The 13,585-nt window shown below is 29.6% G+C and overlaps 1 protein-coding gene across 2 annotated transcripts in view; it reads right to left on the bottom strand.

Annotated features, from left to right (window-relative positions):
- The window catches only part of LOC136979067 (uncharacterized), an 83,423-nt gene that overhangs the window by 41,149 nt on the left and 28,689 nt on the right, over window positions 1–13,585 (bottom strand). For both annotated transcript variants that reach the window (XM_067274971.1, XM_067274980.1), the window contains one exon: window positions 518–828. In XM_067274971.1, coding sequence (XP_067131072.1) covers window positions 518–828 — 311 coding nt within the window. The remainder of the gene's footprint in view (window positions 1–517; window positions 829–13,585) is intronic.

The raw sequence follows: 13,585 nt of genomic DNA, 5'->3' as shown, positions 1-13,585 counted from the left end.
ATGATAAGATTTGCACTTAAAAAGCGTGACATTTTGTCTGGGATGTTCTCAAACAGTGTTAGAGTGAAACCATATTGCATGAGGGTTATCCCCAATTCTCAAACTGTGTTGCATGAATATGAATATCATGTAGTACAGGAGATACCCATATATGTATATAAAACTGACTTTAATTATTTAATTAAACAAACAAAGAATTTTACATTCAAATAACTTTAAACTTTTGTCTATGAACAAAAGTTTCACAATATCTATTTTATATTTTGAGCATTTCAAAACTTTTAATTCTGTCATTAAAAGTTTTGAAATGCTCAAAATGTTTTCTAGCAACACTTTTCAAAAAAACAAAATTTTCTATATTATGAATCAATCAATGTTTATATTAGATTTTTGATTTATTACATTTTTAATAAAGAATGAACAATTAATATTTTAAAGTTATTTATTTGCTTATAAAATTATTATTTTTATATATATAAAATACATTACAAGTAAAATATTTTGAAATGATATATACCTTTTTTATGATTTATTTCAGATCTTGAAACTGATGACTGTGGAGTATCCTGTGATGAAGTCATTGTTGACTGAAGATTTGTGCTGTTCTGAAAGGTAGCCATAGCAATAATTTTTCTTTTATGATTACATAATTTAGTTGCATCATTCCAAGAAAAATCTGCTACATTCCATGGTTTTGAAAATATAGATGGATTAAAATTAAAAACCCTGTCAATTATCACCGGACACTCTAATCCACATTTGCAAGTTCCATCTGACTGTAGGTACACCATCACTTCTTGAAGAGATCTTAACTGACATTCACTTGGACTGAAATACAAAAATAAATGTTAATTTCTATCAGATAATAAATTTTGCTTATTTGAAATTACTGATCTTTTTATTAATTTTTCATAGAATTTAAAATTTTTTATTCTATTTCAGCTCTGTTATTTATTTATTTTTGAGCCAGATGACATTCAACGTAACTTATATTAAGAGCCTGAATTAAAAATTTCATATTGTGTTATCTCTATTTAAATAATAAATGAATGATAGAATTATATTATATATTCTAAAATGCTTTACTTCTGGTGAATATTGAGATTAAAGCATTAGTTAAGAATAATAATGAATGTAAAAACTGAGAAAAAGCAAGGATATCCAAAAACAGAAAATATTCTATTATGTCATTAACCTATTCAATGTTGAAATTTTTCTCTGTTGCCTGTGACGCCATGTTGAATTTTCGTCGATGTTAAGCCTAACAATTTTCTTTTTTTAAATAATAATCGTGTTTACTGTGTCATTAAAAATTATCTTTTTATGTTGCACAAACAAAATAAATATATTGAAAAATATAAAAACAAAAAAAATTATATTTTAAAAGTTTGTTTTAAATATAAAAATTGTGATGCATAGTGACATCTAGTACCAAAAATGTTCTGATGCAGAAATGAAAATATTCGGGATTGCCCACACAGGTCAATGAGGTCACATGAAAATTTTCGGGAACAACACAGGACAGGTTAAGAGAAGATAAAATAATCAAATTGATAGATCTATAATAGGGATGTTGAATCTTTTTGAGTCCACATCCATACAGTAAATGCACTTATCTTTAAGAATGTTCATATGTGCCAAAGTTTTAGACTTTGATTAACAATATTCAAAGAAATGAAATAAAAAGGCTTTAATTAATAAATGTAAAGAAGCTGATTGAAAAAGACAGATGATAAACCAAAATCTTATACAATATGTGCATGATAATTTCTCTGATACGCATCTTTGGAATGTGTGCCATAGGTTTGCAACCCCTGATCTATACTTAGAAATGTTATCATCCTAACTCTAAATACAATTACAAGCTGAATGTATCTCACACTTAATACAGGTAGGCCTCCTACAATGCTTTAGATACGTTCTTTGAAAATACCATGTTGTGGGAAATCGCATTATAGGAGGCACCAATTTAATACAAAAACTGGGATTCAGTTCTAAAAAGAGAAAAACTGCCTTTTATGGTGTAACATTTCCATCATTTTTTAAATTTATGTACATAAAAAGCTTAAATAAAATTCAACATCATATAAAAACTAAAAAGATTATGATTTCAAGTCAAAATCAAAAAGAAACATAATGTTATGCTCACAAATTCAGTTCTCGTCATCACTTATTATAGTTGTTCGAGAATGTTTGCCTGGCCTTATTTCAAGATCTGAGCTTGTTTCATCAAGTTCCACTGCACTTATGTGATCCGTTGCGATTTTTCTATTATGTGAAAGATAATTTGTTTCTAAATACCCTAAACCTTTAGCGCTGTATAAGTCTGCATTGTAAGAAAATTTCCGGGTTTTTCCAACCGTGTTGGAGCAAAAACGCCTTGTAAAGATACCGCGTGTAAGAGGCCTACCTGTATTTATTCATTTCAAGATAAACTTTCATTTCAGAAACAGTCAAACCTGGTTAATTCAAATTATTGAATTTGAATCTGCAATCATTGTTCTTGAAATAAGAATTTAAATTAGAATTAAAAAAATGTTTATTTGCATTTTTTTAATTATAAATTTAGATAATTAAAAGTTAGTATAACTTAATTGAAAATGAAACTCATTAAGAGAAAATAGAATGTATAAAAATGTGATGTGCATTTTGGGATTGTCCTGAAATAAATATATCCTGCAAACATCTAGGTCATAGATGAAATTTGTATACAGATAGCAGAATTATTTCAGCTTTGTTTTTATGATGTCTAAGATTGAAACACATTCAAATTTTAAGAATAAACTTTAAAGATTTACTCTTTAAAGTTTATATCTCACGTTTATTCTTTATTCTTTCTTTATTCAAAGTTTATTCTTTATTCTTTAAAGTTGAAGATTAAAGAAGTGGAAAAGAAAATAAAAGGAAAATGTGATGCTATCAATGAATATGAAATACTAATAAATGCTAACAACATGCAGAAAAGTAGTTTAACAACAGATTTTTTTTGTAGAGAAAAATTAATAATTCAAATATTTGACAATAAAAAGATTTGACTGTATAACAGGAGATTGATAGAACATATCGTGGGTGAGAATATGTAATGGCATATCTCAAAATTTGGCCAAAATGAGATAGATATGCCTTTAAATATAAGTCTGGGTACTTCATTTTGTCACAGAGCAGCATATTTCTATGTAACACTGTTTGCATTCTATGGAATGATAAACACTGAATGATCAAATATCTGATGAAAATATTATAACTTATGAATGTTTCTTGAGTGACACTATAAATATTGTGTTTTTAAATGAACCATTATTGTGTTATTGTGTTAAAACCATTTAGAAACACAATATATCTAGAGGCATATCTAGACTTATGCCTCTTTGTTGCAAAATTACTCAAGAGATTATGTGGAATTCTCTTTCCGCATACCCTGATTCAGTGACATGAGACTTGACCAGAAGAAAATGTTTCAAAGCCAAACACTATGCTGCCATGTTTTTCCAGTCATGTGACCACCACATTTAATATACTTTGTCTTATTGAAAAATTAATATCCATATTAAGGAAGGTCCACACTACCAATTTATTTGCTGATGATTGTGGTGGACAAAATCAAAATTCCATTGTCGCAGGAGCTCTCATACATATTATTTTTCAGTTGAAACACTTAGATAAAGTGAGTCTTCGTTTCTTTATCACTAATCACAGACAATATGAAAAGGACTCTGCTCACAGTGCAATTTTGTGTGATTAAAAAGGCTGGTGAATTGTTTGTGCCTTCTCAGCTTATACCAGTCTTTCATCTTGCAAGAAAGGGAATACTTTATATAATGCTCTCTTTAGGTTATAATGACTTTTTAGACTTTAACCTTAGAGTGTATTCTATCTGAATCAATGGAGGGAAAAACTTTTAAATGAACAAATTGTTGAATTCAATGTAAAGAAGAATAAATTAGGTAAAATACTATTTAAAACAAGCCACAGTGATCACAACTACCAATTGTTGACTTTAAAATGGTAAAATGCACTGTTGACAAAACAACTTAATGGCTTAAATAAGAGATCTTGTCCTTTGTCATCGAAGAAGTACAACCTTTCTTCTCTAACTGCACTTAACTAATACTCAAACCTCGACACCAAAAATTTGAATAAAAGGCTGCATTTTAAAAGTTTTTGGTCTTGAGGTTTGAGTACAACAACCTGGTTTTCCATGTTTCCAGGTCTGTTGGACACCCTGACATTTATTAATATAATAATTTCTAATTAATTAAAATATGCAATTTATCCTAGGGGTAGATGGTTATGCTTTTATCTTGTTTTAAAATGAAATAATTAGAAATTTAGTTTGAATTTTAATTAAATAATTTAGAAAATTCTAAAAGCTTGATCCAAACGAGCCTCAAATCAACAACTGCTTAATATATAGATGAATTATCATTTATATTATTAAGATGTCTGTCTGATCTTTTCTTCCAGGACCATATTAATTAAACTTATGTACTGATCAATGTAAGTTAAAATATAGTCTAAAGTATAAATTATATATATATATATGTATATATATTATGATATATGATTAAAACAGGCATTATTCATAATGTGAAGTCATTATGACAAACAAAATTGAGCACTGTAATAAATTTCAGGTTTTTTTTTTTTATTATAATAATAATACTTTGAGGAGGATCTGACGTACTCTAGCCAATCAGCACTCGTGTCTGAGTTGCATGTGCATGTTGAGTTTAGTATTGAATTTTAAATCCATGAGACCAGTAGTTAATCTTGTAAAAATTTGAATTTTATCTTTGCTTCTTAAAATACTGTTTTCTTCTTTGAAAAAGTAATAACCATAGAGCAATCATTAGGTGATATGAATAGCTGCTTCAACAATCAATTATAAACAACATCGCTAGACCCGATATATTATAAGCTACACACCAACCAAATGCTGAAATTCTATTGGGCTAGATATAACTAATTACTAAATAAATTACATAACCAATTTGGCACTAGAGGGAGGCATTAGGTGCCATCTCTTATTAACTTTAATAATTATAATTTTAATTAATTAATTTTAAATAATTTAGAACCACTGAAAGAAAAAATCGACTCTGAGCAGGACTCAAACCCACACCTCCTGTTTACTGTGCAGATGCGTTGCCAGTACGCTATCCGCACCTCCAGTCTGATCTCATCTTTCAGCACAGTCTCCGTCTAGTGCCAAATTGGTTACGTTATTTATTTAATAATTAACCATATCTAGCCTGAAAGAATTTCGGCATTTGGTTGGTGTCTAGCTATAATATATCGAATCTAGCGATGTTGTTTATATATATTATGCCTTGCCCAGGTTTGTAATGGCCAGTTGAGTGCCTTATAGGATGTGGGCATTGGATGTCCTCCTAGCTGGCATTGTAATAATCATCAATGGTTATAATGTTAGCTTAAACATGCTGAAAGAGGAGATCGGACTGGAGGTCTGGATAGCCTAACGCCTTCCTCTAATGCCAAATTGGTTACGTAATTTATTTAGTAATTAGCCATATCTAGCCCAATAGAATTTCTGTACACAAACACACACACACACACACACATTATATATACAGGGTGGGCCAGCGAAAACGAAACGGCAGAGTGTTCGTGTTCGTCCAAGCAAAGCGCTCGGACAGGTCGATTTTACTCTCGAGGGAACATCTTTTGCAATAAAGTTTTGGCGATTTTGAATACAACAGACAACAAAAAATTTTAAAAACTCATTTATTTTGTATTAACTAAACAAGCATTTATTTCGAAAAAAAAAATGTTTGTTTAGTCAATATTCAGAATCGCAAAAACTTTATTGCAACAAATGTCCCCTCGAGAGTAAAATCGACCTGTCCGAGCGCTTTGCTTGGACGAACACGAACACTCTGCCGTTTCGTTTTCGCTGGCCCACCCTGTATATATAAACATTACTAAGCCCAATGTATTAACAAACCAAATGATTGCTATAATCAATCAGGCTATTTTCTCACTACTGTTAATAATTAGATATTAAGTAATTTCGTATTAGAGGTAGATGTTAGGCACCATATCTTATCAAAATTAATTATTATTATAATAATTGAATATTTATTAAACAACTTTAGAATAGTATGAAAGAAATCCTGTTCTGGACTAATTCTTTTTTAAAATTATTCAATAAATATTAAATAACATTTATTTATTGTGACATTAACAAAATGCTGGGATATAATTTTTAATTTATTTCATTTAAAATATATGCTCTCCACCTCAAATCAGTAGTGTTTTGCCCCTGTATGTCAAACTTTTCTATTAGCAATGGAGTCGTGCATGTCATCTATTAACTGTTTTCAGGGGTAAAAGCTTTGAATTGAAGTAACTTGACTTCCATATCTGGTTTCGTCTTTTATCTACATAACTCTATTCTCGAGATTAAGGAAAGACAGATGGACAGACAGTTGGCAGTGGGAATTTATAGATCTATAATTTTTTCAAACTGCACCAAATAGAATTAATAATTATAATAATAATTATTAATTGATGCAAGAGATTCACCATCGCTGGTGTCTGTAGAGAGCTAATGTCAATTCATTTCTTATATATAAGCTTGAAAACAAGAACTAATTTTTAATGCCAATTCAAAAGATGCATTCCAATATAAAATTTTATCTTTAAATCTTTAATAAAAAGAACATCTATTTTCAACAAAAAGGATGGATTAATAAGCAATTAGATTTGAAATTTATAACAAAACAGCTTATCATTCGACTATTCAGAATCACTTATTTAATTTGATAAAGACTAAAATACAATTGTTATTGAAGACAGAAGCAAACTGAAATGTTGATGATAGATAGGTTTCTAGATATCTCAAACTGTAATGACAACAGAAAAAGTGGATTGGAAAATTTTTTACAAAATGTGTAACCAAGGACAAACTAGGAGAAATTGACCATGTTGAGAAAGGAATGATTAAGAAGGGAAGACTATGAAGTATATAATAATTTACTCAGAGTTAAAAATTTCAAATGCACAACAATTTCTTTGAAAAAAACTCTTACTCCTTAACCTTTACTGTCCGGTACTGCTTAACTGTTCGTAAGTCAAATGTTTTCGGCCTCAATCGAGGTCTGCTTCAGGATAAAAGAATAATCGGATTCCGATTATTCTTTTATCCTGAAGCAGACCTCGATTGAGGCCGAAAACATTTGACTTACGAACAGTTAAGCAGTACCGGACAGTAAAGGTTAAGGAGTAAGAGTTTTTTTCAAGATTCCAGTATTTAGAATAGAAGATTTGTGATGCACAACAATTTAAAAACCTTAAAAAATATTTCAAATTTTATAACAAATTATATTTAAAAAACTTCTGAAAAGAATTTTTTTTTCTTTTCTTCAATTTTGAGTGAGTCAATTAAAATCTGCAACACAAAAATTAACAGAAAAATGCTTTTATCATTACCTCTGAATTTTTCACTTTCAAATTTGGAATCTCTCAACCACTTACTCTCAGCATTAATGTAAACCACATACAACATCTTATTTTGTCAAGGAAAATGTTTAATAATCACGAATGTTTTTGGCTGTTCTACAAGCCATTCTCAAGCATTATATTGTATTCTATTGTTAGAATATAAATTGAGTTGGTCCAATTAAATTTTTCACTTCTAAAATTGAATGTGGAAATTTTCTTTAGACACATTTTACAGATTTTAAAAAAATATTAGTAGAGAAAAGTGAGATAAGACCTCTGAAAAGGCAATGCCTCAGATCAAGGCTGAATATACACATGTATTAATACAACCCTACATACAACTGCAATTGTAACTATCTGAAATACTACAGTGCATATGTTATAAACTTAGACATTCTTTAAACATCAATGAAGTTCACATAAAAACTTAATGACATTTTTTTATGTGAAACATTTGAAATTTTCCATTTAATAAAAAACAAATCAGTTTCTGTCATCATTACAGAACCTTACAGTATTGTCACAATAGAGAAATTTCTGTATGGACATCCTTTATAATAAAATGTGTCATGTTGTAAAGTTAAAATTTAGACATTTTGATTTTTTTCTAGAAATGACTGGAAAAAAAATGTTTTAGAATGTTTGATGTGGATATATAAATAAAGAAACCAGGGTGTTTCATCACATTTCATTCAAAATAGACATATCAACAATGTCTGACACTTATGAAACTTTCAAAATAACGCATTCACTGCTGTTGCTCTATCGCTTCAAACATGATCATAACACAACAAAGGTTCACAATCTCATCTACAAGGCATTTGGCAAGGACACAATCAACAGACAGACCTGCTACAATTGGTTCAGGAAATTCAAGGATAGAAATTTCTCATTCGAGATGAACCTCATCCAGGCATAATTCCACCATTAATAATGATTTTAAGTAAAATTAAAAATAAATTTAACATGGCCATCGGTAATTTATGTTTAATAATATAATAAATATAATTACAACTTTTAATAAAGATTAAACTTTGCTTCAGTCCTTCATTTCGTTGTTTGCACCATCCGCAGTTCATAAAAAGTTTTATGAACTGCGGATGGTGCAAACAACGAAATGAAGGACTGAAGCAAAGTTTAATCTTTATTAAAAGTTGTAATTATATTTATTATATTATTAAACATTAATAATGATGTTTTCCTGCAACTGACTGACGACAATTCACAGTTGACCACCAGAGAATTAGCACAACTTGTACTGTACATTCCCATAAAACAGCATACCAATCACCAATCACCATACTCTTGATAAGATGAACAAACTAGGCAAGTGGTTGCTTCATGAATTGACTGCTATGAACAAAATTTTCTGAGTCACCATCTGCAATTCATTGTTTGCAAAGGACCACACATTAAAACCAATTCAAATCAATTGTGACTGGCAATGAGAAGTGAGTCTTATACTACAACACAATATGCAAGTGTTTCATGAGTGAACAAAAGTCAACCAGCTATTGCAAATGTCAAAGAGCCAATAATGCAGAAGAACGTGATAATCTGCATTAGGTGGGAAGTACAGTACATGGTATCGTCATGATGGAGCTGCTTCCAATCAATACCAACGAAAGAACTCTACTGTAAACAAGTGTATCATTTCAACACCAAGATCAAAGAACTCCATCCAAAAACTGACAAAATCCAATACCACTATTGCAATGTGCTAAACACAAAATCCAATACCACTATTGCAATGTGCTAACACAAAGAGCAAAGATGACTTTAGAGAAGCTGGCCAATCAGAACTGGGAGGTTCTGCCACATCTAATTTACATCCCAGACTTGGTGCCAACTGACAACCATCTACAGTGGTGCTTTGTACTTCAAATTTAATTCATTCCAGTAGGCCATTTGAACTCTAAATTGTTTGAAGTCTAAATCAATTTTTTCCATTAAAAATAGTGGAAAGTGAATTAATTCATTCCCAGACCCTAAATAATACCCATCTGAGTAAACTTAAAACTTAAATACATATAATTTAAGGTAAAAATAACACAATTAAATGCCCTAATAACAAATTAAAACATGAAAACAAGAAATAAAATACATGTACACTGTAAAATAAAATTAAATTTGCATTAACTAGTTGCACTGTTGAATTTGGCATCTTAAATAGAGCTGCCAAAACTATGATGAATACAAAAAATATGATGCATCCAAAAGTTGTTGATTAAGAAACATTGCAGGAAGAAATTGTTAAAAATTGACAAATAACACAATATATATGTTACTGGCCAAACCCGATTTCAGGCCAAGCTAGTTTGTCCTAGGCCGAACTGATTTATGTACTATAAATAGCTGCCAGTATAAAAAAGAATGATTTTGTGTAGTTTGAAATTCCACCACAGTACACCCTGTAAAAATAAATAAAAGATTAAATATTTCATATGTCACGCTAAGAAGCACAAATAAGTTCATTTTTAATTTTAGTTTGACTCTAAAAGTTATTTTTATTATTTTGTTTGATTTTTTGAAAATATTTTTGAAAGTTAATTACCTTTAAAAGTGCACGGCTCAATAAAAAAATACAAACTGATAAGTACTGATTAGCTTATTTTTATTTTATAGTTTTGTACAAGTGTTGTGTCACTTCTAATCAACACTGTTTTTGGGTTAATGTTACCCTAGGTATCGAAAGTGGTGGCTCGTCTCCGATTCCAGCAATCAGAAGACAGGAACAGTGGGGACTCACATTCTGACCTAACCTAACCTATTCTAATAATTATGGTAATTTATTAGAATAGGTTAGGTTAGGTCAGAATGTGAGTCCCCACTGTTCTGTCTTCTGATTGCTGGAATCGGAGACGAGCCACCACTTTCGATACCTAGGGTAACATTAACCCCGTTTTTTATAATTAAGTAGACTATGTTTGAATAAATATTGTTCATCTAATTGATTGCCTTTTAATTTTATTTTAACCATTAATATACTTGAATAATAATTCTAAATCAGTTTGGCCTGACACGCATAGGTTAAACTAGTTTGGCCTGAAATTAGGTTTGGCCAGTAACATATATAACCAAACATACTGAAAATAAAATGGAAAACAAAGACTGGTCAAGTCTATCTGATAGCATGCTCCACAAAAATGAATCAAATATTTTTAAAAATAAATTTATTATAATAATAATTATTATGTTAAATTTAATTTAATACAATATACTAACTGAGTAGTTTTTAATATAGCTTACAGTGACCGTAAACAAAAATGTTCAGTTTCCTTTTGTGCATGTGTGTGGACACGCTCAATGGTGGATTGAATGGAACATAACACTTATGTAACTGCTAAGCCCAATGTTGGAACTTTCTTGTTGATTGAGTTTAGGCTTAAGTTATAAGCCTAATTTCCAACATTTGAATTGAATGAATGGAACAGAACATAACGCTTAGGTAACGAAAGTAAAGTCATTGAGCATGCGCATGTAAATCTGACAGATAGACAAAAGTCCTAACATAAACACTGAAAACATAAGCATAATGCAAGAGCAAAAGACAGCTTGGGCACAACATGGATTACATTTACATTTCAAGTGCATTTTTCACTACATGCACAATTCAAACTTTGAAGCAATATTTGATCTCCAAAGCAAATTTTTGTCAAATTTAGCATTCAAACTCTGAAGCATTCAAAGTATAAGGTACCACTATAATTAACACACTGAAGAACCATATTGCCAATATACAGTTTAATGACAACATGTATGTGAGAATGACACTTGAAACTTTTTCAAAGAAAAACCTCAAGTCATTCTATGCTCACAGGATTGAAAGTTTGCTGCAAAGATGGCAAGATGGATTGGTACTGATAGTGATTATGTACAAAACTAAACTGTAATCATTGAGTTAATTTCAATAAAGTTTTTAAAATGTCTAAATTTCACTTTTAAACTTATGATATAAAAATAATGTAGTAGATACAATAGAAGTACCAATCAGAAAATAATAATAATTAAAAACTCATTACTAGTATTTAAACATAATGTATGAATGAAATACATAAGCAAAACAAGATACTGTCATATTTATATTTTAAACTTTAACTATAAAACTATATAACTTTAAAACTTTACTATAGAATACAAAAAAAAATTTAACACTCACATTTTGCAAATGCATCTTTTAAATTCAATTATCACACAACTAATAATCCAAAAGTAAAGTCCCTTTTACAATTTTCATTTAAAAATAAAAAGCTTGCTAATTCTCAAGCTTAAAATATTTTAATCAATTATATGTACAGAAATGTAGAAGATAGATAAAATATTTCTGTTATAAATTAAATTATTCAAGCAAGTAAGTATGTGAATAAGGAATGAAATGAAGAATATGCAAGTAAGAACTCATAAATTGATTTCATCTTTTATTGTAATAAAAGAGAATTAACAAGAAACTAAAATATTGTTTTCCAATGTTACTTTTTGTTTATGTAGTTAAAAAAAAAGAAAAAAAAAAATACAATAGCACAAACAGAATGAAATTTAATCCCAAAGAAATGATTTTAAGAAAAATTTCTTTCAAGAGAGATTACACTTATATTTGCTCTTTCAAATAATGTAAAACAAGACAAATATAAACATATTAAATTCTAGTTCTTGGAATTATTTTCTAATAATCTTAGATAATTCAGATAATATTGCTAGATCCAAATTTTTATATGAATGTTATATCAAGTTAGTTGGTAAAAATGTTTTAGTTTAATTATATTTTCTGTAATCATGTTTGATTCTTTTTAATTAAAATGTTACTAATTTAAAAATATATATATATTTTAAAAATTTTATCATATTTTTTAAAATGCATATCCAAAGAAAAATTAAGAATCAACTTGAAAACAGTCATTAAACTAAAAATTTCCTACAGAGAATTTAAGTGTCTTAAATATATAATTGAAGACTTGCTGGAAATAATGTTGCATGTCAAAAATGACATTTTGAGTGTTTTAATAAAATACAATCCATAAATATTGCATCTGGTAATGCAGCTTATTTGTGTAAAAAACAGTTTTATCATACAACAAATGAAGAAAAGAGCACAGGTAGCATAGAAGAACATTGGTTTTCATTCAACATGGTGGCTGCAAGATCATTTAAAATGAGCTTAGGAGAAGTTAAACATAAAATGGGGTAAGAAGAGACCTCAGAATCCAAACACAAAGCAAGAGAAGAAGGCTAAGAATCTTCAGGCTGCTGGAGAACAGGCATGAGAGTTGTAAAATCAGGTAAGTCAGAGCTGGTAAGTGAAAAAACAGGAGGTTAATGATCTACTGTCACTTTCCAGTCTAAAGTTCTTATTTTGATACAGGAAAGAAAAATTTGCAGTCTGGCATGTTCAAAGGAAGGCTGCAACTTAGAATATTATGAAAAGTTACATATATTTGAAGATTTCTGTACTTTAAACTACAAGCAAACACTTGTGCTTGCTTCTTTGATATTGTGAGTGCCAATTAAACAGAGAAGAAAGGGATCTACCAACAAAATTTCAAGCCAGGCCACATTTACTGTATATCTCAGCAGATAAGATGATAGTTGAATCATAAAAAAAGGCCCCGAAAATCCGGGGTCGTCTTATAGGACAGATACAAAAAAAATTAGATTGAAATTTATATAAATTAAAACTATTATAGTAAAACAGACAAACCGTAATTATATACTAGTAGAGAGTACAGTATGTCCACAAAATAGAATAGCCCATACAATGTTTTTATGAATAGTCAATGCCATTACCTGAATCAGTGTGAATGTTTGCAACAATCGCAAGGCATGCTGCCAGATGCAAGAAAATAAAATTTGATGTTCTTTCAAAAAATTACAAATAGGACATAATTCCATATACGTTATATAGTGTTATTATTCAGATGATGATTGCTGATCTAAACTAAATTCATAGGCTGTTTTTCTTTCTTCTTCTTTCACAGTTTAACCAGTTGTTTGCACAGCACTCCCATTGGAGTAACTGGTTTTCGTTAAACTGTTGCGGAGTACTCCAGTTGGAGTAAGTGTCAATTTTTTTTCGTAATTAACTAGTTGGTGGTGATTTAAGCACTGATTGGCTTTTATCTACATA

The sequence above is a fragment of the Centruroides vittatus genome, unplaced genomic scaffold, assembly GCF_030686945.1.
Source record: "Centruroides vittatus isolate TY-2023 unplaced genomic scaffold, ASM3068694v2 contig_1154, whole genome shotgun sequence".
NCBI classification, from domain to species: Eukaryota; Metazoa; Arthropoda; class Arachnida; order Scorpiones; family Buthidae; genus Centruroides; species Centruroides vittatus.
Note: the sequence above shows the minus strand (reverse complement) of the source record. Positions and strands in the feature narration are given on the sequence as shown.